The sequence below is a fragment of the Acanthopagrus latus genome, chromosome 19 (genome assembly GCF_904848185.1).
Source record: "Acanthopagrus latus isolate v.2019 chromosome 19, fAcaLat1.1, whole genome shotgun sequence".
Taxonomy (NCBI): domain Eukaryota; kingdom Metazoa; phylum Chordata; class Actinopteri; order Spariformes; family Sparidae; genus Acanthopagrus; species Acanthopagrus latus.
Genome location: NC_051057.1, coordinates 8,807,362 through 8,834,313, shown reverse-complemented (window position 1 = coordinate 8,834,313; position 26,952 = coordinate 8,807,362). Strand labels below are relative to the sequence as shown.

At 40.8% G+C, this 26,952-nt stretch overlaps 4 protein-coding genes across 6 annotated transcripts; 2 read left to right on the top strand and 2 right to left on the bottom strand.

The window, feature by feature from the left end:
- The first annotated feature begins 657 nt into the window (after positions 1–657).
- On the top strand, positions 658–6,959 carry LOC119008540 (transmembrane protein 241). Its single transcript, XM_037078955.1, has 15 exons — positions 658–883; positions 1,541–1,587; positions 2,105–2,182; positions 2,287–2,368; positions 2,464–2,541; positions 2,697–2,722; positions 2,954–3,005; positions 3,121–3,169; positions 4,533–4,578; positions 4,728–4,763; positions 5,484–5,518; positions 5,651–5,720; positions 6,399–6,492; positions 6,578–6,642; positions 6,770–6,959. Exons 1-15 carry the CDS (start codon positions 812–814, stop codon positions 6,822–6,824), a joined length of 885 nt encoding a protein of 294 aa, XP_036934850.1. The 5' UTR covers positions 658–811; the 3' UTR covers positions 6,825–6,959.
- Positions 6,960–7,082: 123 nt separating this feature from the next.
- On the bottom strand, positions 7,083–13,835 carry rbbp8 (retinoblastoma binding protein 8). The gene is made up of 19 exons (XM_037078953.1): positions 13,679–13,835; positions 12,971–13,099; positions 12,798–12,840; positions 12,563–12,658; positions 12,391–12,482; positions 11,852–11,924; positions 11,356–11,537; positions 11,157–11,252; positions 10,743–10,816; positions 10,159–10,223; positions 9,293–9,563; positions 9,007–9,175; positions 8,830–8,918; positions 8,471–8,588; positions 8,116–8,274; positions 7,944–7,995; positions 7,769–7,856; positions 7,538–7,679; positions 7,083–7,458 (listed from the first exon to the last, which is right to left on the bottom strand). The coding sequence occupies exons 2-19, from the start codon at positions 13,068–13,070 to the stop codon at positions 7,361–7,363; spliced, it is 2,007 nt and encodes a 668-aa protein (XP_036934848.1). The 5' UTR covers positions 13,071–13,099; positions 13,679–13,835; the 3' UTR covers positions 7,083–7,360.
- A 1,468-nt stretch (positions 13,836–15,303) lies between these two features.
- On the bottom strand, positions 15,304–21,027 carry fam168b (family with sequence similarity 168 member B). Of its 3 annotated transcripts, none has more exons than XM_037079279.1 (7): positions 20,878–21,027; positions 18,267–18,358; positions 18,088–18,171; positions 17,857–17,999; positions 17,432–17,630; positions 16,934–17,071; positions 15,304–16,824 (listed from the first exon to the last, which is right to left on the bottom strand). In XM_037079279.1, exons 2-6 carry the CDS (start codon positions 18,334–18,336, stop codon positions 16,959–16,961), a joined length of 609 nt encoding a protein of 202 aa, XP_036935174.1. In that variant the 5' UTR covers positions 18,337–18,358; positions 20,878–21,027; the 3' UTR covers positions 15,304–16,824; positions 16,934–16,958. The 3 variants fall into 3 exon arrangements, with proteins under 3 accessions (XP_036935174.1, XP_036935173.1, XP_036935175.1); XM_037079278.1 differs by having other exon boundaries at positions 16,947–17,071; positions 20,878–21,026; XM_037079280.1 differs by lacking the exons at positions 15,304–16,824; positions 20,878–21,027 and adding an exon at positions 20,682–20,832 and having other exon boundaries at positions 16,947–17,071.
- fbxo45 (F-box protein 45) lies at positions 20,012–24,570 on the top strand. The gene is made up of 4 exons (XM_037079277.1): positions 20,012–20,127; positions 21,671–22,065; positions 23,037–23,393; positions 23,519–24,570. Exons 2-4 carry the CDS (start codon positions 21,739–21,741, stop codon positions 23,702–23,704), a joined length of 870 nt encoding a protein of 289 aa, XP_036935172.1. The 5' UTR covers positions 20,012–20,127; positions 21,671–21,738; the 3' UTR covers positions 23,705–24,570.
- The last annotated feature ends 2,382 nt before the right edge of the window (positions 24,571–26,952 follow it).

Sequence of the window (26,952 nt, the reverse complement as noted above, 5' to 3'; positions counted from 1 at the left end):
AAAAATTCCAAGAAAGGGCAAAACAATTGTGATGGTGCTTTATTGTGTCACAATATCCTGTACATGATGAAATTCTGCAGTTGGGTAACTGTAACTTAATGCAAATGCATTTAATAAATGCACTTAATGCCCATTTTTAATGCCTTGATGACGTCGTCAGAATTGTCCTCCTAGTTCCCAGAGTCCAAGTCCTAAAAGAACTTGTTTTGAACAGCCAACAGTCCAGAACACAAGTACACTATAAAAATCTAAAGGCTTGCTGTTTTACTAGTTACTAAGTGCATTTATTATTTAGTTAAGGCAATGTATCTTAATATTTTAACTTATTTTGTGCATGAAATTTGGTATACTACATATTACTATATATAAGAGCTAATAAACCCCTTATTACATTAAGATGTACATGAAATTGCTAAAATTGTGTCTTAGTGTTTGGAGTTTTCTGGCATTCTACTGTGAATCGATACAAATCAAGTGGTGCAAGTGAGTCCCAGGAAGTATTGTACAATCTCCGACTTGATGATGACCTATAGAGCACAGCACGTTTGTTTTCAGACCCAAATGTCCTGCAGAAAATGAGAAGAACGTACCCGTATCAAAACTGCGTGACGCACCTCTGTGCCGGTGAGCGATCCTCTCACGGATAGACGATCTTCGCCTCACAACGTCTTGACGTGTCAGCGGGACAGTGAGGGAAGTTTCCGATCTTGGAGCTGTCTGTAGTTTGAACAGGCAACATGTCTTTGGTTTAGAGTTGTTTTTTGGTGGGGTTAGTAATCATGTCCGTGCTGCGGCGTGTCGGTGGGTCAACATGCAGTGGAGAAGACATTTCACTGGTCTCGCTTTTGGCGTCGTTTTCGTTGTATCATATTTCACTAATAAGGTGAGTGTAGAGGGGATGGGGAACCGTTCACTCAAAGTGAGAACCGCATTATTTCTCAGACGATTTAAAAATAAAAACAAACACTATTTGACTTTTTAATTTTTTTTACTCTGCAATCGACTATACAGGCGGTGCAATATAGTTGTGATGCATTTCAATTTTGCAGCAAACAAGTCTCCATCTCAATTTCTGCACACGAGTGACTTATTCCTCTGAAAATTGCGTAACATTGCGATGTAACCCTCATCATAAGCAGTAACCATCAACTTAACATGACTTAAAACCCTTTTCAAATTGCTGGCACTAATCGGGCGTGAACCAGCTGCTTCAAAGCAGCACTGTGGTAAAAGCCTCGACTCTTATTTTGGCAGAGAGCAGTTTCAGGAAGTGTGTGTAGATGAGGTGTTAAGATGTCATTTTTCTGCATCTTAAGAATGCCGAATTGAAGAGTGACACAGTTATAATAGTATTACATCCACTGCTGTGTTATACCGTGTTGTGCTGTTGCAGATATTATCGACAAGTTAATTGGCAGGAATTTGAAATCGGTCTTGGTGCCAGTGGTGGAGGGTCCCCTGTTAAGTTGTGAAAGTCATCACAGTGTGTCGCTTATGATGATCCCTGGCCCTGAAATATATGTTTGTTTGTTTTTTTCAGTTTGTCCTGTCAGTGTTAAAATTCACATATCCAACGTTATTTCAAGGGTGAGTAGCTGAAGATGAGTATTGTGCATGTTTTATCCCTTCATGGTCATTACAGGCTGTAATCTATGGAAGCCCATTTCTGCCCAATAAAAAGATAAATACTGAGTCTTGATTGAAGAAAAGAAAACAAAAACAGGGATCATAACTCTTAGACAAAATGTCAAAATCATGAGGTAAAAAAGTCAAAACTGTGAGATATAGTCATAATTTTGATTTTTAACTTAATATAAACTTGTTTTTATCACAGTTATTAATTATTATTACATAATTACTTTTTTTTTCTTCTTTAGATGGCAGAAATTGGCTTCCATATAAATGCAGGCATTTCAAAATTCAAACAAATTTGTCACCTAAAGGACAAACGTTGTCCTTATAAGTGAATCTTATAAATGTGTGACCACTTTACCTTTTAAATCAGCATTCTAATTCATTTCACAATGACCTGTTGTGTGCCCCTTAAATATGAGTGCTGAGGTGCAAATGCTGTGTTCACTAACATGCAAATGCATATTTCCAGATGGCAGACATTTATCGGCGCTGTCCTGCTTCTACTCTCTGGGAAGCTGGGATGGGTGGAGATGAGCCGCATCACCAGGTAATTATTATACATTTCTTTAGGATTTATTCTCAACTATTTTCAGTGGTTGTAAATAAGCAGATGTACTATAGAGAGTTTAACATTTGAATGCTGTCTTACAGTTCAGCCGCTCTCTCCTGGCTGCCAGGCTCCCTCCTGTTTGTAGGAAACATATATGCTGGTTCCAGGGCCTTGTCACGCATTGTACGTAATACAGCCTACCACCCATAGATGTCCTGTCCTTCATATTACAATAATTGTATTCTCAGTGATCTTACATCATCTTTTCTCCGGTCCAGGACATTCCTTTTTTCTTCACCCTTCAGAATTCCTCTCACGTTGTCAGTTACACACTCACAAAGGTTGTCCATAGAGAGGTAAGAGCCCGCACTACCTGCTGTACCGTACATGAACGTCTGCAGCTATGTGCAGTTCATCTCATCTTATTCGTTGGAAGTAAATGGAGGAATATAAAGTTCAGAGGCAGCACTATGATGTATCTCGCTCTGTAAAATGTGTCTTTTGTCAACAGAAGGGGCAATGGCTGAAATTCATCAGGTTTGTGACCCTTTTTCCTTCAACCTGAGCTGTAGTGCAATATGTTGGACCCTTGCATCAAGATGGAATGCAACCATGAAGATGCTGACTTTTTTTGGCCAACTTTAGGAAATACATTACATATCAGATTTCCCTTGAAAGTAGCATGGTTTAAACTACAAAAAAAAAAAAAAAAATCACGATGAAATTTTCCTGTTCACCTGACTACAATTTTAAATGTGCTTCTTGTAGCTTATTCTTCATGCTGCTTTCAGCCATCAACCTCCCCTTCTACGATCCTCAGGTAATAATTCATTATCATCAAATGGTTGATTTCCTATTACATATATATTTTCAGTCACTATACTCAGGAGAAAGAATACAACAAAATCTACTGTTTACATGCCTTTTTTTTGCAGTTTGACTACAGTGGTTACCTGTGGGCTGTCGGTCATCTGTTCTGTGTTGGTAAGTCTGAGAATATGTTATAGAGATGCTACACTGATAACTCTGACGTCTGCATAAGAGTTACAGAAACAGAAAAACAGGGACCCGAGGTTTGAGCCTAGGGGGATGCCAAAGGTCATTGAACACAACGTAACAATCGCAAGGTTTTCATCAGAGTGGCTGGAAAAATAATTAGCGTGCTGCCCTCATCCTCTGTTCAGGACATAGTGACCCAAACAACACCCTGTAACTGTGAGTCGAACAGGCATACATTTCTCTTGGGAGGAGGCGATATCCTGGTGTGCAGTAACTCGGTGTAGGGTGTTTGTGCAGTGTTCTGGTGTTGGGTAATGTTTTTGATAAAGGATAAATTATGCAATGTTTTTGATGTATGGCATCTGTGCAGTACCCTTTTGTTAGGGCATCAATGCAACTATTTGCCATACACCTTGTTGACACGGCGGCTATCTTCTTACAACAGTTAATGTTAATGTTATACTGCTGTGTTCCAGGTTTCAAGTCGAATAAACGGACGCAATCTGGCAAACTGTTCATTTTACAGCTCGCCAACTGAAAAAATGACGGACATTGAATGTCTTGTGGCAAATTCATCCATAAATTGATGTGAAACAACATATCTTATAACTCGTGAGCGTTAACCAAGTTCCTAGCTAACATTGGCGTTTGATAACATCCTGTGTGTTTAACTTTACGTTCAGGAGGAACGTCTCCAAGATCTATGTTGGTAATTCTGAATTAATTTTTGCCTTTCCTATTCGTATCATTATCAAATGGTAATGTTAGCTAGAATGCGGTTGAAGCTATCAATAGCTGCAAGTTCAAATGGAAGCTAATTGGTTATCAAACCTGGTGCTTTACCTTGAGATACAGTCAGACGTCCCTCTGGAGTGGACTGTTCATTGAACTGGCAGTTGCTTATCAGTCAGGAAGCAGTGAAATGATTGCACCCTAGAACACAGCAGTACGACATTCAAGCCGCCGAATGAATGCTGAATTCATTCATTGAACACTGAATGTGATGTCACAGGAAAATGGCCACCGTGTGAATATGGTCTATCGGGTGCAATAATCTTGGTGTGTTATTTCTGTTTATTGATCTGCGTGGGATACAGGGCGTGTCAACTGCTGTGGTTACTGCCAGGCTGACTAATTTCTACAGAATGCCCAAGACTAATTTCTCCTAAGAGAGACAGTAAAGGCTAATCTAATCTAGACTGTGTGGTGAACCAATGCAGTCCAGATTAGAAGGACGAATGGTGACAAAGGTCGTATTTAAGACGATCACTATCAAAATATGCACTAACCAGGAGTCAGCTATAGGATGTTCTGATGGAGAATGTAAGAATAATGTTTCTTTTCTTAGGTGCATACAAGGTGTTTCAAGTTCACCACAAACCCAGCAATTTAAGGTGAGTCTGAACATGACACAGCTATGCACTATGCACCCCTCTGCTAATCGAAAACAAATTAAGCAATACTTTTCTTTTTACAAAATGTGTCCAAGTCATTGCAAAACAGTTCACTGAGGGCACACTGTGTGATTTTTTTTCCATTGCAGTGACCTTGAACAACAGTGCATCAACTACTTGTTCAGGTAAGAAAACATATTTCTAAATAACTGAATCTGATACATAAAAAGCATACAACGCTTTATTTTAAAAAGGTGCAACATTTTTCTATTTAGTTTTGGAGAAGTAAAATATTAACATATTAACACAAACTCAAGTGAAAAAACAAGGCGTTCTCAGAGGACAATAAGGTCCCCAGAACACCATTTGAAGCTTGAAAGGTGGCAGGGTCCGCCACATATAAACAAACTGAATTGAAATTGAAATTGTGTTGACATTTAAGGTCAGTTACAAAGGTGCCATCTCTCGTCACAACACGCAGATGGGTCCATTCAGTGTTTGTTTGCCTTCTGCGGAGCTCTCGAAGGAGCCCGATGAGTCAGAGTTAGTCAGAATATTCAGATCCCTTTTTTTCGATTAAGCCACGCACTGCTAAATCCTAATATAGCAAAAGAAAGACTGCAGGAGGAAGGCATCATTCAAGTTAAGAGATGAGGTAATGGGCCTTTACAAGTTGATGTGCAGAAGTGAGGAACTGTGTATAAATCGTATCTTTTGGCAAATGTTCACAGTAAACCTTCACATTTTGAACCTCTTGTAATGAAGTGATTCTGCATCCAGACAAACTGTAGTGCTACTCTTTTTAAATGAAATATTTAATATTACAGGATATTTGGAGCAAACACTAGTGCAGCTTCAGGTATTATCAGTGACTAATTTTAGCTTTTCTTGCCTTTACATGACAGTGTGCTGCTGCTGGCCCTTGCCGCTCACCCATCAGGTATGAAGGACTTTGTGCAGATGTTTCTAATTTCCTGTCTTCAAGGCATCAACAACTCACACAATGTACACACGATGCAAAGTTTTGAGAATACAAAGTCTACATATGTAACTCATCTGTGTCTCTCTACAGGTGACCTCATGGGTGCCTTGGAGTTCCCCTCCCTTCAGTCCTACACATTTCACTGTGGCTGCTGCGCCAGGTGAGGGTTTTTTTTTTTTTTTTTTTTAAATATTGAAAAGAGCAATCTAAATAATAGTTTTGTCGTATTGAACAATGGCTCAGCCTCGTAATCTTCTTGGTTACAATGAGAGGCAGCACAAGTACAGTTCACATTCTACACTATCAAAATAGAACATGCTTTAGGTGCCAGTTGACATCTGACGCTGAGCCCCAGACTGTCGATGTAACCTTGCAGGGTATCAAACAACAACAACAGTTAACTATCTGTAACACGTGGAGGCCTGCAGATGCAGTTAGTTATTAAGTCTAAATATTTCAGTATCAAGTTTAGATTTTTGGTGAGCTGTACAATTTATTCAATTATAATAGAGATTATAATATATTATAAATATGTGACACCATTATAATGAGGTGCTACAGAGATGCTCTGGCCTACAAATCTTGTTGTCATGTTAAAAAAGACCAAACATGTTTGTCTTGTACAGAACAGACCCCAACTGATGTCACATGATCGCCATGATTTTAAGTTTATTTCCAGAGAAAATTAAAATTGTGTCTGTGAAGATCATTCCCACTAATTTATGAATCATGTTGCATTCACAATATCCATCAGATTAACTGCAATACGATTTGTTATGTGAGAAATCAAAGTTAGCGTTTGCTCGCAGCACTCACTTCATTGTGACTCCTTTGACAGTGCACTGCTGGGGTTCCTGCTGCTGTTGGCCACAGTCAAGCTAAAAAGTGGATTTTCGCTGGAGCACTTTGGTGTCTGGATTTTTATGTCCAAGGTACATTTTTGTCAAGTTTTTAGTATTTTTTTTTCTCAATATGAGGCTTAATTATACCATTTATTTTGCCACTCTGTCCTTCCAGGTGACTGCCATGTGCCTCTCTCCGTTTATTTTCTACATGGACATTAATGCTCCAGCTCTCATTTGGTAAGAAGATCACCTACTTATTTTAGGAACTAAAAACAATTTGGTTATTATTTGTCCTCTTTATTTTACATTGAAATAAGGTCGTCATCAAGCTATTCATGATTTCCTGTCTTGTGTCTGGTCACAGTGTGGTCGTCAGTCATGTTGCGGAGGCCCTGCTGGTGTATGCTGAGAGAGAATAACAGCTGTGATGAGATTAACCTAAAACTTGCACTCCTTTCTCAAAGAAAACATTTCTATTTTTCCACATTATTTTTGTAATTTTTCCTTCTGTGCGCTGATAATCTGCTGACCAAATAAAATGATCTTTGTCTACATATCGTACTGTCTTTTGTGCTCCCGCTAAATTACACTGAATGAGGAAGCATTTATTATAAGGAGGTAAAGCAAAGATTTTCTTGTTGATGGCATAACTTTGGTCATCTATGTCACTCCACGGATAAGTTCTTCACTTTTATTTATCAGAACACAGTATTTCTGTCATATTCACTATTTACAAAAACAAACTAAATGCCAAGAGTCTGTACATACAGACAGCAAATTGGAATTGTTGATTTGAAACTGAAAAACATGTCAGAGGGTCAACATTCTTAATAAGGTAACTGTATAAACAGAGCTTCATTGTACTCCTAGTACAAGCCTGTTCTTCATATACTGAATTATTTTTCTATAAAATGGACAAATCCCAACAATACTTCAAAAGAGACAAACATTCTTTTTAGCTCTCCTGCTGTTTTCGCTTTGGGGAAAATAAAGCATTGAATGGTTGTCTTCTTCGAGAACGTGCCTGTGGGTTCGTCTCTTCCTTGATGTAACCTATTAAGACAATTGCATCTCAGTTTTCATGATGGCACTATGACTTAATGGAGGGGTGAACTAGAAATCACTTAATTACCTCTTTCGATGCACGTCTGAGTCGATGGGAATCCAACTTCCCAGAAGTTTTCAGGGGTACAAGGAGGAATATACAGAAATCTGTGCCTGGAGCACGCAGACAACTTTTTCTGTTTTTCCTCCTCCGGGAGATGAGCGTAATACTGTTGGGGAAAAGAAAAAAACATCCTGAAAAACTGGCTCAGTGTTAAGACATGTCAGTGTTACTGTGCTTTATGATCTGAACACTTACAACTTCACACTCCTTGCAGGTCGTGCCCTTCAGTTTTCTTCGCTCGTCTTTCTTGCGAACTACAGCCACATGTGCAAATGTCGGGTGTCTAATCCAAAAAGAGAAAAATAGATTGGATTTTTTTTTGTTTTTTATGTTTCTCTCTATTTGATTAGAAAACTCAAGTGTTTCTTACTGTGCTTTGTTCTTTTTCATTTGGCTCATAGTGTTTTCATGAGGATCTTGTTCTAATATGGGAGATTAAATAAACAACATTTAATGAAATTTAAGAAATAACTAATGTCAAACACTAACACTGTTCAAATTACACGATGACGAACACAGCCTGTTTAAATCTAAAAGCCAACCTTCTTCCTCCTCTTGTTCTTCATCATCATCATCGTCGTCATCATCACCACCACAGGGCTGGCTCTGGCCTAACCGTGGAGTGTTGTAGGACTTGTACTCCCCATAAGCTGTCGTGTCAAACATCATGTCTAAACTGTCATTCGCCTTCTCACCGAGTCCTTGAACAGCGGAAAAGGAGAAAATTATTATTCATTCAAATTCCCATGTATACAGAAATTTTGCAAGACATTTTCCTCTGCATGTTGTCCTCTTATCTAAATACAAATAGAGTTTTGGTAACTAAAACTTAAATTTTATGAAACAATTTCTTTTTTAAATATGGAAAATATCCATATAGGTGTTTAAGACCCTCACCACACACGCTGTCCCGTCTGTCTCTGGCATTTTCCCCCCGACCCTGCAGCAAGCTGTGACTGACCCAGGTGCAGTCTGTATCTACCAGTTCTCCATGAAACTGCTGTTCTTCCTTTTCCTAAAACATAAACATACAGACAAATGGCCTCGTGTCAGTTCAGATTTCCTCTTTGTTCATGTACATTCATGTTCATATTCTGACATGTCAATCAAAAACATTTCTAAGACGGACCACAAGTAAAAATAAAAGAAAGATTAAATTGTATTTCAAAAGAAAGGGACTCTTCTAAAATCCTGTTCAGCATTCTGTAGCTGTGCGAGCCCAGTGACTGCTGCTGTAGATGGGGTTGTGACTGTACCTCATCTCCTCTCCACTCGCTGTCATACATGGACAGGGCGACTGCCGGGTCGATGCTCCACATGGGCTCCACTTTCTGTTTCCAGTTAGCTAGTAGAAGAAACACATTATTCTATCAATAATGAAAAATAAATACGATGGTATACAATCAGAAAAAGGTTGATCTTCTTCTTCTTACCATGTTCTCCTCCATGTTGGTCAAGTGAGGCATTCAGCTCCTGCGGTGGGTTTCCTCTCTTCCCACCACCATCCTTGCTGGCTTCTCTAATACTAGGCTTCTTGAAAGCAGGACTTGTATAGGAAACATTTGGCCTTTGGCTGGAAATCCCAGGTTGAGATGACTGAACCTGTTAAATGTTTAAGTGATCACAATTCACAACCAAGTGGAGGACTCTTTTGTCAACATTGTCAACAGCTGTCACGCACTGTCACAGCTGCCACTGGCTCCTCCTTTGACTACTTACAGTGGTGGCAGTTCTTTTAATCCGTTCATGTTTGCCGTCCTCCTGTTTGTCCACCCCTTCCTGTTCACCATCTTTGTTCTCCTCTTGCACCTCCAGCTCATTTTCCTCCTTCCTCCGTTTTGCTCGGTTAACAGAGTGGTCCTCTGAAAAACGTCTGACATGTGGGAGAAGGGATGGGGATATTTCTGTGGTCGAGTCTGGACTGTGGATCAGCGTGGATAAAAGGGAGGAGCGATGGCGCCTTAAGGCAGGCGTTACTGGAGTTGCTTGACTGCATGAGTAAAGAGCAAAATTCAATCGAAAGTATCAGGGAGCTGATAAATGACAGCAATCAAAAAGTAGTGTTGTATTGTAGTTAGCAGACTGAAAGCTAAGACAGTTCATGTGGGTTGAAGGTTGTGGATCAGTGCCATGCATTTTAAATTCCATACAAAACGGTTTTAAAAAAGGTGCAATATGTATAAAAGGCCACATGTTGAATTTCATACTCCAAACAAGTAAGGGGCAACATATCAACAGAGTAACTGCTGTGAACAGCTGGTGTGCTGGACTGGGAGCTTGGAGCACTGGGGTGGTGTTGTCATTAGCTTTTGGTTGCCAGCAGGTTTTCAGGCCCACAAAAGGGTTGATCCAGAGGGACATGCTGGCAAGGAGTGGCACCATAACAAGACTTCAAATCTGTTACTTCTTATTGTAGGTCCACACTCCTAGTAAAATCTTTGATTGTTTCACCTAAGAATCTTACCACTTGCACCATTCAATTCTTATATCATTTCATCCACTACATACAAATTGCTATATTGGCACAGTTAATATGTTGGCACAGTAGTCTGCAGATGATTATGTCACAACTGATGTCGTCCTACGTTGAAACTTCACGATGCCTGGGAGACTTTGAGCTGCTTTGATGGCCGGCAGTTGTCTTAGTTCTCTGAAAAAAAAAAAAGAAAAAAGGTGACAATCTCAGTTAATTTTCTGTAAAACTTAAAAAATAGGGCAATAGATATGACAAATGAGTCACACAGTCAGGACATGTTTGGAAATCTAATACGCTTTGTGTATTGGGGTGTATGCTAGTGTGTAAAGAGTCAGTCTGCAATCTGTGAATACATTTCAGTGCCCAACAGCAGTTCTTAAAAAGCAACTCTGGAGGAAGCTGCATGTACTCTGATAAGTTATCTCCAGTGATGTCACTGAAACGGCTAAGCTGAATTTCGGCTTTGAAAAGCAGTCCACAGGTCAAGCATTGCACTGCTATAACACTACTGAACAGGCTTTATACTTGCATTTTTCCAAAACTGTGAACACATATTAATGTGGAAAATTGGTGGCATTACCCATTAAATAGTGTAAGGATCCTGAGACAGGATATTGATTAAAAAGGACTAGAAATACATTGTGATAAGTAGTGCATCTCTCATGACTTTACACCTGTCCAACCCCTTCTTACCATGGGAGGCTTGTCAAGAAGTTCAAGGACACAGGTTTCTGCTATTGCTTCTTCAGCATCTAGATTCACATCATCTGAAAGAAAAAAAAAACATGTCACAATAACAGAATTTGAGCAACTGAAAACTGCCAATCTTACAGTACAGAGGTGGCTAAAACAAACAGCAGAATATAATCTTAGGCAACAACAATGCCAGCCCTACCATGTGAACATCACTGATATGATGGGTGTGTTTGTGGAGATATTGTCCACTGCTCATCTATGATTTCTAGTGACCAAACGGGTACTAATGGCTGTACTAATTAATAAGCTTTCAAATTCCTGCTCTCCTAGATCCTCAAAATAGAATTAATGTTTAAACAGGAAGACTAACAAAAATGATCATATACAGGAGCACAGCAGATGAGGTCATACTTGAGATTTGGGGTATGTCCAGTTCACATGTGTTGGGTACAAGCACTTCTGCTCTTCCCGGATTCTTTGTGGCATCATTCCCTGCCTTATTCAGTTCTTTAAAAGAGAAGTACACATGTTTAGAGGACTTAGTGCCTTCAGATTGGTGATCAGATTACAAATGAGACTTAAAAGTCTGATAACAGTAAAGCAGACTGACCCTTAAAGAGCGAGTTGTTGGCCTGTGGTAGAGGCATCTCTGCATAGCGAACGTACTTCACTGTGTCGACATTTTTGCGTTTCTTCAGTTTGTTTGCCACCGGGAGCGAGCTGGGCAGGACTGGTGAGTCTGGGATGATGCCGTCTTCTGGCTCTGGGGATGACGTCCGCTTCAGCTCTGAGCTGATCAAAACAAACACCTGCAATGCTTAACTGGGAACTGAAACTTTACTGCAAAACACCAATGCCTAAAAACTCACTGAACTTAAGCCATGAGCCTGAACCCAACAGAGGTGTATGAAGGACAGATGAAACCTGACTTGCAATCATAGCAGAAGTGAAATCACAGAAATGTACAGTTCAGTTTAACTACAAGACCTAAAGTATATGTAATTATCTTGTCAGCTTTTACAGAAAAAACTGTTGATCACAAGTAGAAAATTCCATGTATTTTATTTCGCTGACAAAATGTGACTCTAACACAACGAAGAGCTTACCGAGACAGCTTCAGTTTCTGCAGTTCAGTGTGAAGTTTTCTGTTTTCATCCTCAAGGCTGTTTCTTTCATTCTCTGGGGAACAAACGACACGCATCAGTGTTTCAGACACACATCACAATGAATAACACTGTGTTCTTCAACAGCCAGACGTCATATCTTGTGGTAAACTGGTGCAGCCAATGTAAACCAACCCTAAAAGGTAAAAATACACATCATGGATAGGAAGCACGATAGGGATTTTTTCAGTCGGCACTGATAATCACCAGTTACTCACTTCTCATTGCTGAGACAAACAAGGTAACTGATAATTCAACATTTTGTATATGTGAACCTGAGGGTAACAAAGGCTGAGATGTAGTGAGCAAAGATGGATGATATAATATGCAATAACTTGTTTAACATTTATAATGTTAACTCCTAAACTCCCCATCTACTTTAGTTGTTTATGAGAATGCTACAAATTGCATACAAATTGTGCTGAATAGCGGTTAGTCAATACTCCATCCGACAGTGGAATAATAACAATGAATAGACTCACTAAGTTTGGCGACGAGGCGCAAATTCTCATCCTGGTTATTTTTCAGGTTCTCCCCCAAGATGGCACATCGATCACACTCTCCTGCACGGAGCCTGGAGGAAGCGAACATAGTTGCTGGTATTTGTAGCACACTGTGTTGTCAACAAAGTGAACCTGCTGTGGAGGGAGTTACCTTTCCTCCAGGAGGCTGACAGCATCCTGCAGGGTTTTATTTTGCTCCTTCAGCTGCTGGTTGCGATTGTAAAACACCTCAAGCCTCTGAGCATCTCTGCAGGAAACAAATGCAATTACAGGTCACTAATAGAGACGAGACTAAACTTTGTTCACAAGTCTGAAGCCAGGCTAAAAAATGACCAACGTTATTATGATCATCATATCTACAAAAGGTAGTGACACAGTTTACTCACAAACAGCGGTCCTTTTTCAGCTTGCTCACTTTTGCCTCCAGTTCTGAAGACAGCAGTGTGTAACACAAAGAAAAAAAAAAACAACAACTCAATCTTAGTGTCTGATGTCAGCATAACCTACATGAACTATCAAAGACATTCACTTCACATCTACATACATCAGGGTCAGTTACCTCGCAGTGTATTCTGGTGGCACTCTCCAAGCTGCCTCCACAGGTCTTCAAAGAGGTCAGCTGGTTTGGGCGCCCCGCTGCTCAGGTCAGGGCAGCTCATCGTTTAGTCACTGCTTCAACACAGGAGCCCTGCAGCAAAAAACACGCTGGTCTCTCGATGGATATACGTACTACTGCGTGCTACAAGCTCAACCTTCACAAACTTTCATAGTGAACATTAATAAGATGTTGACCAATGTTCTTCACACCCTTGTCCTTCCTTGTGTACATGTATGTGAACGGTTACATCACTTTTCACTTTAGTTTGGCTTTTGTTTATCTGTATCCTCAGCTTGTGCCCGTCATGTTCCGAAATATAGATCAAATGGAAAAGTAACTTTAATAAAACTCACGGCGGATGCTAGCGGGGTAACTTTAGCTATTACATCTCGCTACAGTTCAACACACTGTGACAGTCACTACTGACATATCGTTAAAGCCCCTGTATAACACACACTACACACCTCAAAAACACTGAATTCTTTGTATTATTCTTTTTTTTTTATGGAGATATAAATGAGCGTCGGTAACGTTATGTGCATTAATGAGCCTCTCCTGGATGTAAACAAACTAACATTGACGTTACTTTGTAAGCAACAAACGCGAACATTAACTCGGTATACTACACAGAAGTAGCGGCTGTAGCCTTTTAAAATGAACAAGACTCACACAAACAAGTCCAAGAGACAGGCAGAGGTTTTTAAGTGATAAACTGTTAGGCAAACATGTTAAAGTAGCTTCAGCAGTATTCATATGTTGACTTCATAAGAAAATCCAAATTCGCGCGCCGTGTTGTATGCTGGGAAGTCTTCTTCTTTTTCTTCTTCTTCCTTTTTTTCCCGTCATGTTTTCGGACGGTTGACAAATAACGTCTTAATGCATGACCGCCACCTACTGGTATGGAGTATGGACTGGGACTATATATTCCTGACTTCCAATAATAAATTACAAAAACAAAAGAAAGATAGAAAAAAAGAAAAAAAGAAACAAACAAAGAAAAATAAACACAATTATATTCTCTCTCTATCAAGCGTGTTCTCCTAAGATACTGAAACAAAAAAGGATAACACCTCTCCCCAGAACTTCTTTGTAAAAGATCCCGGAAATCATAATTCATCTTAATTTCTTTAAGATTCAATATCAGTTCCCTTCTCTCAGCATCATATTCTGGACAGTAAAGCATAATATGCTCTAAAGTTTTTTTCTTGATTGCAAAACTCACATCTTCCTGAATAGTACTGTTTAATCTTGTTTGACCAAAGCGTAACCTGGATATTATTGTTTCCTCTCTTCGGGTTCTCCCCGTGCTTCTCATCATGCCAGCTTTTCTTTGAATTCTGTATAACCACCTTCCTGTTCTCTCCTCTTCCCGCTGCTTTTGCCACCTTTCTTTCAATTTACACTTGACTGAAGTTTTCATTTCTGTTTTACTAAGGGAACTGTGACGTCAATGTGATTCAGCTCTGTAGCTTCATTTGCACATTTGTCAGCAAATTCATTTCCTTTGCTTCCTATGTGTGCTGGTATCCCTACAAGTATTATATTTAGTCCCATCATTTGAATTCTATATAATGTTTGCTGCATTTCTATTAAAACATCCGGTCTGCCATCTGACTTGTTACTCTTCAAGCTGATTAATGAAGAACTGGAATCAGAGCATATTTCCATTCTCAAAAGTCTCACTTCCTCAACCCATTGTAACGCTAACAAAATTGCCATCATCTCTCCAGTGCAAATGCAAATTCTTCTTCTTCTTCTTTTAACTACTACTTGCCACTGTAACTATTAACTCACTACAACTACCAACAACATTAAGACAATTCCGGCATAATACTCTGCTTTTATGACATACAGGGCAGATTGTTCATGTTCTGACCTTTGGGATTGTAAAATATTCATGGGATTCAATAAACAGAGAGTATTTTTTTTCTGGTCCCAGTCATTATATGCCTTGGATTACACAAATGCACAGTTGTTTTTTTTTTCTAGCATGTGTTTGTAACAGGGTACATCTGTATCATTCACAGTCAACTCAGCTTTACAGTATTGGGCACTGAGGAGGAGTGGTATTGTCTGTGCATGGGGTAGAGGAGCTCACTTTTGCTGTGAGTCAATGGCTGTGTTAGGTGTTGATTGAGAGCAGGTGGGTCTGAGTAGTTCCACTGGAAAGTCTATTTAGGCCCATATGCAGGAGACGCTACAGTTTATGCTCTATACACGCTACAACTGTCAGGCACGTACTGTTCAGATTAAGAAGTAACAGAAATGACACAATTAAAGGAAAAGAACAACGATTATCATCCTTATATTTGTTTTTATTTTTGGTCTTTCTTAAGAATACAAAACAAGAACCAAAATCACAAAAATAACATTTACAAAACATATTATTTAACTGAGGTGACTGAGGCAACATAGAAAAGCATGTCTGAAACAGTGATATTGGTGTGTTAGCCTGGAACCTTGAGGTAAAACAGCCAGCAATGTAAAAGGTCAGATATCTTCATAAACTGTTTTGAATTAGTGCCTTGCTTCAGTAGTGAAATTCACAAATGGAGTTTAACAAGAGCATGTTTTCCTAATATGTCCACAGTTAGCAGTGATGTCATGATGTAGTGCTTCAGACCTACCTAAGAACAAACTGATTACTGTGAGATACAGGTCGAATACTCTAGGCGTGTCGCACTATATGGCACCATTTTGAATGGTTTCTATTTTAATCCTCTTTGACTGACACGCGCGCACACACACACACGCACACACACACACAGAGTTCCTACTCACTCACTCTCAAATGGGTGCAAATGATTTCCAACGACTCCCTCTACGTGTTCCCAAACAAAAATACTTCCGGCTAAAATAAGTGAATAGTTTAAAACACCAAAATGTTTCAAGCAGGAAACAAAATCTGCTCCACACTTTTGAAAAAGCTGATACACCTTTCCTTAATAAAAAAAAAAAAAAAAAGAACAAAAAGAAAAAAATATAGACAGGGCAGGAAAAAATATAAGACTTAGAATGATTAAGTGCTGGAAAGGCCGTCAGTCAGAGGCGGAAATGCAAAGTCCCATCTTTTTCTTAAAATACAAAAAAGGAAAGACAAAATGCATACAGTGCATCACTGAGAGAAAGAATAAAAACCTAGCGTCACTTACCAAAACACAAAGCAGTGAAAATAGTACAGTTTGTTCTGCACTTGTTTGTGCAGGTATGGTTTTTGCATGAACAAACATTTCTAGTCTTTTCTTCTTTCACATGTAAGACATGGTCACTGGTGATTCAGCATTGCAGATTATTACTCTTTTAGTTCCTTTGGATGTGTGCCTTTTGTTGATTTTGCATCTGTCACAGCAGGTAGATTGAGCTAGCATTACTTCATATATCTATATATACACATGCATTCAACATCATATGTATCCCCCAAATTAAAAAACAAAACTAAGAACAATTCCAAACTCCCTTTTCACCACTTAAGAGTTTAAGCTATAAAAACCTGCATGACGGTCCACGAAAAAAAAAAAAAGTTTGCATGGAGGATTTGCTTTGCTGTTTGATGTGAGATATGCAGCAGGTTGTCGAGGTGCTGGCGCTGGGGTGTGACATGGAATGCAGCCTTATTCCATTAAGAGGGGTCATGGGAATGGGCCTATTCTTCACCCCCTCCTATCCAAAATGGGCCTCTTTCTATGTAGTTGGGTTTTTAGATTCACATTATGCTGGAAGAAGAGTAACTGGTTGCAGACACTGGCGGCGCAGGTCTTCACCACTAGCAAAAAACACTGGAGTAGAGTGTGGATGCATATCTACCATCTTCTGACCTGCAGAGAGAACAACATGCAGAAATATCAACTGAAAGTCTGTCTGATGTTTATAAAGACACGTTTGTAAAAATCTTGTTAGACTGATTAACAGCATTTAAATACTGACACATCATACTCACGCTTCCCTCTCTTCACCATTGTGGGGGCACGTAGCTGTAGCTGGGTGTGCCAGGGGGCCGATATGTGGGCATCGTGACTTGGTGTGGAGCAACAGGCGCTGGTGATGGTGTTGTCAACAAGGTTCCTGAGAAGCAAAGACAGATTGAAGTGTACAATATATGATATACACTTTTTACAACAAAGAATGGGGTCCAGATTAACTGAGATTGTTAAAATGCAACAGCTGTATTTGGAAGATTTTACTTTAAAACTATGTGCGTCATGTTAGTGGGAATAAAAGTGCGGAAACAAGCTAAGCATTTCCTCCATTTTAATCCTAGTTACTACTCGAGGTCAACTGATGCTTGATTTTTACTGGGCCATTTAAAAAACAATAGTTTGAGGCAGGAAAAAGCTGTTAATCGCCCAATATCACCAAGGTAAAACCTCAAATTTGGCATTCCTATAAAACACGATGCATGCAGAAATGGAAACAAATTCTCACCAGCGGACATGGCCATGGTGGTGCCGGCTACCATCCCCATGGCAACACCATTGTGGCGGGGAGGAGGGATGGGTGGGGCGTACATGGCGGCAGGCATCCCATTTGGTTGGACCACAGTTGTGTGATGGATAACATGAGGCGGTGCCGCATACAGAGGCTGTGTGTAATAGGTGCCTTGCTGTTGTGAAGGTATTAATGCCTGGATCACAGAAAAAAAACAGTTTTAGGCTAAAAACATCAACTAACAATGACTTTATTCAATTTAATTGAATCAGCAGCAGTGACAGGATAAAGAGAAGAAAACGTCATGGTGACAATGTGGAATTGACATGTGGACCTGAGATTATAGCACCGTCCTCAGGAAGATTTGGGTAACACACCAGAACCAAGAGCCAAAATCTGCAGCCCTTCAACAGTACACTGACCTGTGCGTAGGGGCTCTGTTGGGGATAGGTGCTCCTGACTGGGTAAACAGCAGCAGGATAGGGGTTGGGTGAGGAGGAGTACGGTGGGACGGTCCCTGTGTTGGGAGAGCAGGACATTTTGAAAGGAGTGCCCGGAGCATAGCCTGAAGAGAGGAGGACAATTTAAGTTAGTGCTGATGATCGTTGAATTTAGAGTAATGTTCAGTTAGGACATGCAGAGTTCATTCCTACCACTGGGGAAGGCTGGGTTGGCCCCTGCATAGACATTGGGGTTGTATGCGGGAGCAGCAGCAGCGTAGCCCACAGGGAATCCAGCTAGGATGACCAAAAAGAGAACAACAAAAAGTTATTGGCACATTTTACTTTTCTTGAACTCAGGATCAAGAATGTTTGCGTTAACATTAAATTACCTGGATAGCCTATGCCCTTAGTGTTGGTAAAGGGGACCCCTGTTGACGCAGGGCTGTAGACTGGATTCATTATGGCCTCCTACTCAGAGATGCTGAAAGAAGAAAAAGAACATGCAAATTTGAAATGAATGCAAAGCTCATCAGTGTGTTTTTAAAAAAGGCAAAGCAATCTGTGCTAGATTCACCCAGAAGATCTATACTCTATATCAGCTACAACTCTGTCACGCTGAAGTAGCTCTGTCCTGTGAAAAACCATATGTGATACATCTCTTTATAAAAAAAATGATATAAATAAGGCACCATGGCGGCACTTTCCACGGACAGCTCTTAACATTTCGGTAATTTGAATAGATAAAAATGCATCGTTGTAATGAGGATATGATATAATTATCTGGCAAGTACAACAGTGAGGACTACAAATGGCCTAAAAGAGATGACCTGTCTGTGTCATAGGCACACAACAGATATTTATTTTTGCTTTCATCTTATAAGTGCTCTCCTCACACACTCATAACTGGATTCCACCATTTTGTGGGAACTGGTCTCGTGTTTTTCCTTGTGTCAACATAATGTAGCACTAGATGTATCAATGTGGACCTGCAACGTATCATTCTGTACTACACAATGTATGAAAAAGCTGAAATCTAACCCTTATACCTAAAACCTGACTGATATGTGAGTTTTGGGACAGATGCCAATGGCAATTCTAGGAAGTAGAATCATTCTAATATGGACATATTGGACAATTTTCTGATGTACACAATATATTCATAAAAGCATCTTTTTTTTGAAAGATCCCTGAAATGTGGTTGTTAAACACTCATAATGCAGGATGGCTATTTTCCAGTTAACAATAAACTTCACTGGGAATCTAATTAATTACTCTGTGCATCTTCTTCTGCATTATTTTCTATAAATAGGTAAGTACTTACTAATAAAACTGACCAACAAATATATCGTTCAGGCCATTCAAGGCAATTTGAATGTGTAAAAACAACTAGTGACTAAATGCATCAGGTAAATGTAGTGGAGAGGAAGTGTAAAGCAGCAGTAAATGGAAATACTCAAGAAAAGTACCCGATAAATTGTCCTTATGAACAGTACTTGAGTAAATTGTACTAAGGTTTATGTCATCACCGGCCATGTGAAACTTCGATTGTTTAATTTTTACTGCAAACTTGGGACCGACACTTATTGGTCCCACTTAAGTCGACCCCTATTCAGACGAATAAATGAGTCTAGTCTGCCTGGCTCATTGATCCTTTCCCTGACCCACCAAGGCTCTGAAATATCAGCAGTTCAACAATGCCGTGTGTCGATAAATCCATGCTGCTGACGACGCTGACAGATTTTAAATGGCGCCGGATTCCCTCAGTCCTGCTCATCGGTCAGTCCTGTCTCTGATTTATAATATTCTCTACAGATGCTCAGGTCTATTGTATATGGCAGCCCATACATTCTTTTGTAGTCGCAGAGGATCAAGAGGATCACAGACAAACCCTGCTGCCTGCTGTATTCCTGTCGTAATCCTATACTTCTGTTACACCAAGCCACTACTGGAGCTAGATATTTCAAGCGCGACATGACTACAGATGAGGTGAGTACGCAGGTAGTGTTTAAGGATCCAGCCCCAGACAGGCTCGACCTCTGCTCCACATGATGCTCATTAGCTGGGACGCTTGGTTCCAGCTACGTCACTGCGCTGCCCTCTAGCGGCGGCCTAATCACCACCATGACATCACTTTACAACCGCTTATTCAAGGGGAATTACAACACAGACCGAAACGCACTTCTAACAACATCCATACAACATTGTGGTACAGTCAAAGCAATGGAACCACTGTTGTGACGTGATTTCCTGGTGAGTAGAGTGTAGCACCTTGTGCGGATACGGAGAGAAATACTACGAACTAAAAATCTATTTATTAGCCTTTAAAAAAAAATTTAAAAATTAAAACACACTACAATACATAATATGATGAATAAATACTAATCATTTCATTTTCACGTTGGAAATAGATCCCCAAACCGTGAGCACCCATAGTTAGGTCGATAATAAATATTTTAGTAGGCTCATCGTCATCTTCTTTTCCCGAAAACACAAAGTGGATATTAATAAGTTGGTCGTTTTAAATACTCGTAATATAGTGCCGCGGTGGTTTGGCTCGCTTGTTGGCCCGGCAGGTCTTCATTATCACAAGGTGTTCGCATATTTCCTTAAAGGTGACGGTATTCATTTTGCCTGCAAAGATGGCAACCTTTAAGTGGAAGAATTTCTGAAAGGTGAACGTGAACGCAGCGGGGCTTTGTTATCCTGTCATTAGCTAGCTTAGCCCGCAAGCCTCGCCAGCTGCACAGCCCGTCGCTAGCTAACCGTGCTCGTCATTGCAGGTTGGTCCGGCCGCGCCGACTGACCTGCTAATCACCTGTCCGACCGCGGAAAACCACTGGACTGTCCCCGGACAGCAGCCAGATGGGGGACAGCTTGTCAACAGGCCGCATAGCACAGGAGGCAGGCTGCCGGACAGCTGTGACTGCAGTGACGCCTGTCCCGACACAAAACACAACACACGCGTCTTTTCTATCCGGACAATAACCGAGCGGGACTTACTGTTGACTGTTTGACCGTCTGTTAGTCCCCTCCTGTGGTCCTCCGGTGTAAAATGAAATTAAGCTAGCTGGTGTTTTGCTCCCAGATGCTTTGCTGAACTCTTTTGAGCACTCCGCGTCACTTCCGTGTACGGTCACGTGGTCCACAAACATGAAAAATATAAACATAAAAAAGACACTTGTCTGTACCTGGATTACTATTATTCTTTTAATATGTACGCGTTTGTCTTTATTCACCAAATGTATTTTATTTCCCCGACAAAAGCGCGATATTTTAAAACGACTACGAATCCTACTGAAAAGACGTAACAGATCAGATAAAAATGGTTTATTAGTAACCATGCCTTTTTTTATTAAATATAATTTCCAATATGCTGTTTACTGCCACACAGTAGCTAAATGACACTTAAACGCTGCAAGAATTTTGACGTTCAGATTTTTTACACTGCAACGCTGAGGCAATCCTCTGTGAGCTTATTATTATGCATGCTACGTGGTCCTTGCAGGAAGTAAAAAATATTTTAATCTGATCAAGACATCCCTTCACCTTATAATGGACCAACGCTGGGGTTTGCCGTTTTGATTGAGAACCACTGTTGTCAACCCTTCTGCAAATTATTTCACATGTTTCTTTAAGCTGCAGTGGGACATTAAATGGATTTGGTCTTCGAGGACCTTGACGCATCGTTTCCATTCAGCCATTGGAGTGGGGAGAGTGGGGTCCATACTGTTGTGATTTAGAGCGACCTATATGTGGTTTTATCGGTAAAATGTTGCTATCTGACTCATATTAGGAACCATTCTCCGGTGTAAGGTGAAGCTGTTGGCCTGGCTGGTCTCGTCGGTGAAGAGCAGGGCTACAATGTCTGGAGCGGCCGGTGGAGGAGGAGGCTCCTCCTGTCTGGGCGCAGCAGCGGCAGCCAGTTGCAGCTCCGCCGGCTCTCCCTACGCTGCTGCAGCCGGAGGAGGCGCAGGGGTGGCCGGGCGGTTGCCAGCTCGGGTCCTCGAGCATGTTTTCTCCTACCTGGAGCTCTCCGACTTGATGCGCTGCTCGCTGGTCTGCTGGCACTGGAACAACATACTGGCGGATGAAAACAGCGAGGTGTGGCGCAGCCTCTGCAACCGGAGTCTGAGCGATGAAGCTATGCGGTCTGACATCCTGTGTAACCTGCCCACCTACAAGGGGAAAGTAGGTTTTCTCCGACGTGCCGCCGTGCTCTCGGGCTGGACGAAGCTCCATTCAAAAATCAGCCTGTTTAGTACCTTTGCTCTACCAACACCTGGAGGGTGGAACACCGTGTCCCCAAATGAATCAATAAGATACGATAGTGTGTGCCGGAAGACATATGAGTCTTTTGTAAACAAATACAAAGCAATGTGCAAATAAGTGCATTTGTCTGCCGAAAGCACGAATTAAGTAGCCGGATTCTAAATGGGGTTTGGTGTAAGGTTGTTTTGACTCGCCAAAGTATTGGGGATACAATTTAACAGGCTAAACTAGGTGATGTTTTCTTTCTATTAACCAGCTTTAGACTATGGACCCGTTTATTTATTACAAGATCCAACTGTGAGTGTGCTGTTTGTTATTGCATAACTGTTTGGCATCATATGCAGGGACACTATAGGCCCACTGACAGTGAACCTTTTTATTTATTTATTTATTTATTTATTTGCAGAGCCTCTAAATTGGGCTCTCTGTGGGAAAATATGTTATGATATAATTCTTTATTTTCCATGGGACCCCGTGGAAGTTCCTGAGGGCATGTTGGAGCTCATATAGAGAGCATGGAAAATAAAAATTTAAACTGAGTGAAAAATGTTACCCCAGCTTCATATCACTTCCATAGAGGTAGAGTCTGTTATTATAAGATATTGTGACATTTATCTCAAATACTGGCCATAAATGTTTACTTATCAGACTAATTGTGAAATATCTTACAGAAGCTTAAAGCTCAAAGTCCATGACCATGTCTCTCTCGCATTCCTTATGCAGGCATCTATAGAAGGAAGTGTTTCCCAACACATACAATGAGATGGCCTTTCTCTGAACTGCAGCACCCAACATTTCTGAAATCATGTTTTTAAAAATGCTTTTTTTGACATGTTGACACTAGGTTAACTTCTTCGAATCTGTTGTCCCTGTCTTTTCACCCTGCACAGCTCAAGGCCTACCAACACGGTCTGAGCTCCCATGACTGCTCCCGCAATGTTTACGTGAAGAAGAACGGCTTCACCCTGCACCGCAACCCCATCGCCCAGAGCACGGACGGTGCGCGTGGCAAGATCGGCTTCTCGGAAGGGAGGCACGCCTGGGAGATCTGGTGGGAGGGCCCTCTTGGCACAGTGGCAGTGATAGGCATTGCCACGAAGCGGGCGTCCATGCAGTGCCAGGGCTATGTGGCCCTGCTGGGCAGCGACGACCAGAGCTGGGGCTGGAACCTGGTCGACAACAACCTGCTTCACAATGGAGAGGTCAACGGGAACTTCCCACAGTGTAACAACGCGCCAAAATATCAGGTAGGAGCTTGAGCAACATCTGTACCCTCATTGGATTTTCGTTAGAGATATTTCCTGTTGTCTTGAAAATGTGTGTTCACTGTGTTTTTTGTAATTCAGCAAGGTGTAATTGTGTTTGTCCACAGATCGGGGAAAGAATACGGGTGATTCTAGACATGGATGACAAGACGTTAGCCTTCGAGAGGGGTTTTGAGTTTCTCGGAGTAGCGTTTCGTGGACTGCCCAAAGCCTGCCTGTACCCTGCTGTGTCTGCAGTGTACGGCAACACTGAAGTCACCATGGTGTATCTGGGAAAACCTCTGGACGGCTAGAGGCAGGGTAACCCGTGCCATCATCAAAACTTAACAGGCCACTGGTCGGTCGGGGGATTTTGTTTTTGTCTGTCAACGGACTCTGATTGTTGCACCGTTTTTTAAAAGGATTCGGATGCCAAGTGGTCCCGTCTCTTCCACACAGAATAACTCTACTCACACACACAAAGAGAAACTGTCAGCGTTTCTACCACAGCTACACAGGGAGTCAGTTTCTTGGGCCCGACCGTCGACGGGGAGGAGGACGGTGCGGGAACTGTCATAAAACACGTTTCTGTGTCAATGTGGAAGCGTCCACTTTTTACACTTGAGCTGCTGGGACTGTTTTATTCACAGGATAGGTGAACCTTATTTAATTCCATGCCATTCAGGCTAACAGTGCTGAACATTTACTTGAGAATTCATGCTTGCTCGAATGAGGCCAAAACTCTTCTAAATGGTGGCAAATACAAGACACAGTCGGCGAAACAGTAGTTGTTATCAAATCGCTATCTGTTTGTATGAGTTAGCAGAAGCAGCTCATCATGGACTAACCTATTTTAACTATAACTGATGACTGGATTATAATGCCAAATAAATGTGACCTGATGTTATGTTTTGCTACAGGCGAACACACAGAGGACACGCGGACCAACTGTCATGCATGTGCTTGGATACTGGCATATCGACTGTAACATCTGCCATTTTAAAATCCCTATCCACTAATGGAAACTATACCTGTATCATGTTAATGTGTGTCCTTTTTAATGTGCTACCGTAGTATTACACACTATTTATTTCTTGGTTTTATCTATGGTACTATAGATGCTGTATGGTTCTAAGGCGCGAAAAATAAAGTCTACTAATGGTGCCACCCTTATAATAAAGATGGCTTGATGCTTTTGTTAATGTGCGCTGTTATACCAGAGGCTGCCCAAGTCAAATTTTGAGGAAATAAATACACAGCTGCAGAGTAAGAATGACATTTACAACTAAGTACAGCTCTGGATCATATAGATTGGAAATAGTCTGGATGCTGCATGTCGTTGCCGTCCGCTGAAATCCCCAAACCTGTCCAGAAAGTTTAAAGTGTACACCGTCTAGAGTGACTATGTGCTTAAAGCCTGTCAGAATGACAATTGATCTTCTCTTCTAGTGTTGTGCTGAACTCCATGTACAGTATTCAGTATGTGGGGATCAGCGCTATAGTGAAAAAGGATTTATGCTCTGCAGTCATCTTTCCCTGGATCGATAGTAGTGTAGAAAGGGAAATATGTACAGTTATGGCTTAAAGTGGGATCAATAAAAAAACATTTCAGGATGACGATATTTCTTGAGAACAGGAAGTCATAAAGATACGTCTGGCTTGAATTTTACAGTCAGACAGCACTTTGAATCGAGAAATTTACCTAAAACCTGACCCTCATAAGTGATTTAATGTTTTAAGGTTCCTTTGGCCTCGATTCATACCAGATAATGTCAGTGTAACTGAGGCATACTGATTTACAATGTACTGGCTGTAATGGTTGAGTGGTCCACAGCTTTTTCCGAACTGAAATATCTCAAAAAAACAACTGGATGCATTGCCATGAACATTACTGCAATCACAATTCCCAAAACCGTCAGTCCTAACCTTTGTGTTCCTCTGACCAAGAGAATAATTTTGATTTGTCCAATACTTTGGAAGAAGACAAAATACCTGTTATCCCTGTTAAAAGTTATAACATTTCATACATTTCATATATTTAACATATTTACTTTATAATATCTGTCAAACACTCAGCAAGAATCATTTGTAGCCTAGTGGATATGGAGCACCACTAGAGTCACAGAAACAGAAACAAACTATTGAATTATTTAATAAATATTTGTACAATTAAAATGAGTAAAGATTTACCTCTGTACTAAATTACAAAGTAAGAAGATTTTTTTAAAATAATTGATGAATTAAATATGAATTTTTCAGAAAATATTTCAAACTAAAAAGGGATTTACAAAAGCACAACACAATCATTTAGATATACAGTAACATCAACTTTAGGTTGACTGCTAAATGTAAGCCTGTCCCATAGAATAAGTATCCGTGATTTAAATACTTTCATATCAAATTATGAGGGGAAACACATCTCAAAACTAATGGCAGAAATGCATACAAGAGTTTGTATGGTTTGGTTTGAAACTCCCGAACCCACAACACAGAGCAGCGCCTGTGAGTCAACTTCCACTCTTAGGACTCTTGTGAAGTCATTTCCCCACCATCGATCAAATCTGCATTTTTTTGTGTGCGTTTTGTTTTTGCTTTCCCCAAGATAACTAGGTAAACATCAGTGTATGTCCTTGACACGGCTACAGAGTATCTGGCCTAATAAATAAGATAAGACTTTTCTTAATATCTTACGCTTCAAAGGCTGCAAACAACACATTTAGCCTGATGATGCTAAAAATAATCATTTACAATGTAATTATAGAAATATCTGCTCTGATCCACCAGTGTCTTAGGCCATAAACAAAGCACAGCTGTGACTCAGTGGAGGCTACAGTATATCCAGATAAATGGACCTTGCAAACTGCACATCTGTGCTGTAAAAGAAAAAAAACAAACTAATCTCTGTTCCGTCCCAGCTCACAGGAAGATGATTTTAACATGTCAGTCTGCAGCAGCAGCAGCAGGCTGTTTTGTAATATACAGCACCAGATCAGCGTGACTCATAAAGGTGGGTAAACAGACACAAACAGAGTGCACCACCTACAGAAGCTCAGCCTTCATCAACAGGAAATAAAAAAGGAACAGGCATCACAGTGCTGGACACGCTGTTCCTCTGCGGTGTGATCTCAGTGGTGTGGGAGAGGATTACTGCTTCAGTACATGACTGATGAAATATCTGCTGCCAAAGCGAGAGAGCACCGGTTGCCCATTTGTCCCTTTTCTCTCAGGATTTCACTCCGAGCCTGAGTGGCTCCTAATACAGCACAGTTTCTTGCCTTTCTTTCCCCTGTCTGGCCCTGAAATGTCTGATTGCTGGATGTCTGTCCATCAGGGACGGTCTCCTTATCCTTGATCCTTTTACCTGCCTCTCTGTCAGCCACTCTATCAATCAGCCGACCTACAAGAGGCGTTTAGAGTTGCCGGAGCTGCTGGTTTTATAGTCATTATAACCACGAATCAGCTCCCCCACAGCATCCATACATTCATGTGGGGGCAGCACACACTGTTCAACATGTACATGCAGAGTACCAGGCTTTTATCTTCAACGTCTGTTCTGTTGTTC

Coding starts and splice junctions, on each gene's coding strand:
- LOC119008540 (XM_037078955.1), top strand. CDS start 812: ATGCAGTGGAGAAGACATTTCACTGGTCTCGCTTTTGGCGTCGTTTTC. Junction 884..1,540: donor TATCATATTTCACTAATAAG/GTGAGTGTAGAG, acceptor TGTTTTTTTCAG/TTTGTCCTGTCAGTGTTAAA. Junction 2,723..2,953: donor CAATGGCTGAAATTCATCAG/GTTTGTGACCCT, acceptor TGCTTCTTGTAG/CTTATTCTTCATGCTGCTTT.
- rbbp8 (XM_037078953.1), bottom strand. CDS start 13,070: ATGAGCTGCCCTGACCTGAGCAGCGGGGCGCCCAAACCAGCTGACCTC. Junction 11,253..11,355: donor CAACAACTCGCTCTTTAAGG/GTCAGTCTGCTT, acceptor TCTCTTTTAAAG/AACTGAATAAGGCAGGGAAT. Junction 7,996..8,115: donor AGAACAAGAGGAGGAAGAAG/GTTGGCTTTTAG, acceptor CTCCCATATTAG/AACAAGATCCTCATGAAAAC.
- fam168b (XM_037079279.1), bottom strand. CDS start 18,336: ATGAATCCAGTCTACAGCCCTGCGTCAACAGGGGTCCCCTTTACCAAC. Junction 18,172..18,266: donor TAAGGGCATAGGCTATCCAG/GTAATTTAATGT, acceptor TGGTCATCCTAG/CTGGATTCCCTGTGGGCTAC. Junction 18,000..18,087: donor CAACCCAGCCTTCCCCAGTG/GTAGGAATGAAC, acceptor TCCTCTCTTCAG/GCTATGCTCCGGGCACTCCT.
- fbxo45 (XM_037079277.1), top strand. CDS start 21,739: ATGTCTGGAGCGGCCGGTGGAGGAGGAGGCTCCTCCTGTCTGGGCGCA. Junction 22,066..23,036: donor TGCCCACCTACAAGGGGAAA/GTAGGTTTTCTC, acceptor CACCCTGCACAG/CTCAAGGCCTACCAACACGG. Junction 23,394..23,518: donor ACAACGCGCCAAAATATCAG/GTAGGAGCTTGA, acceptor GTTTGTCCACAG/ATCGGGGAAAGAATACGGGT.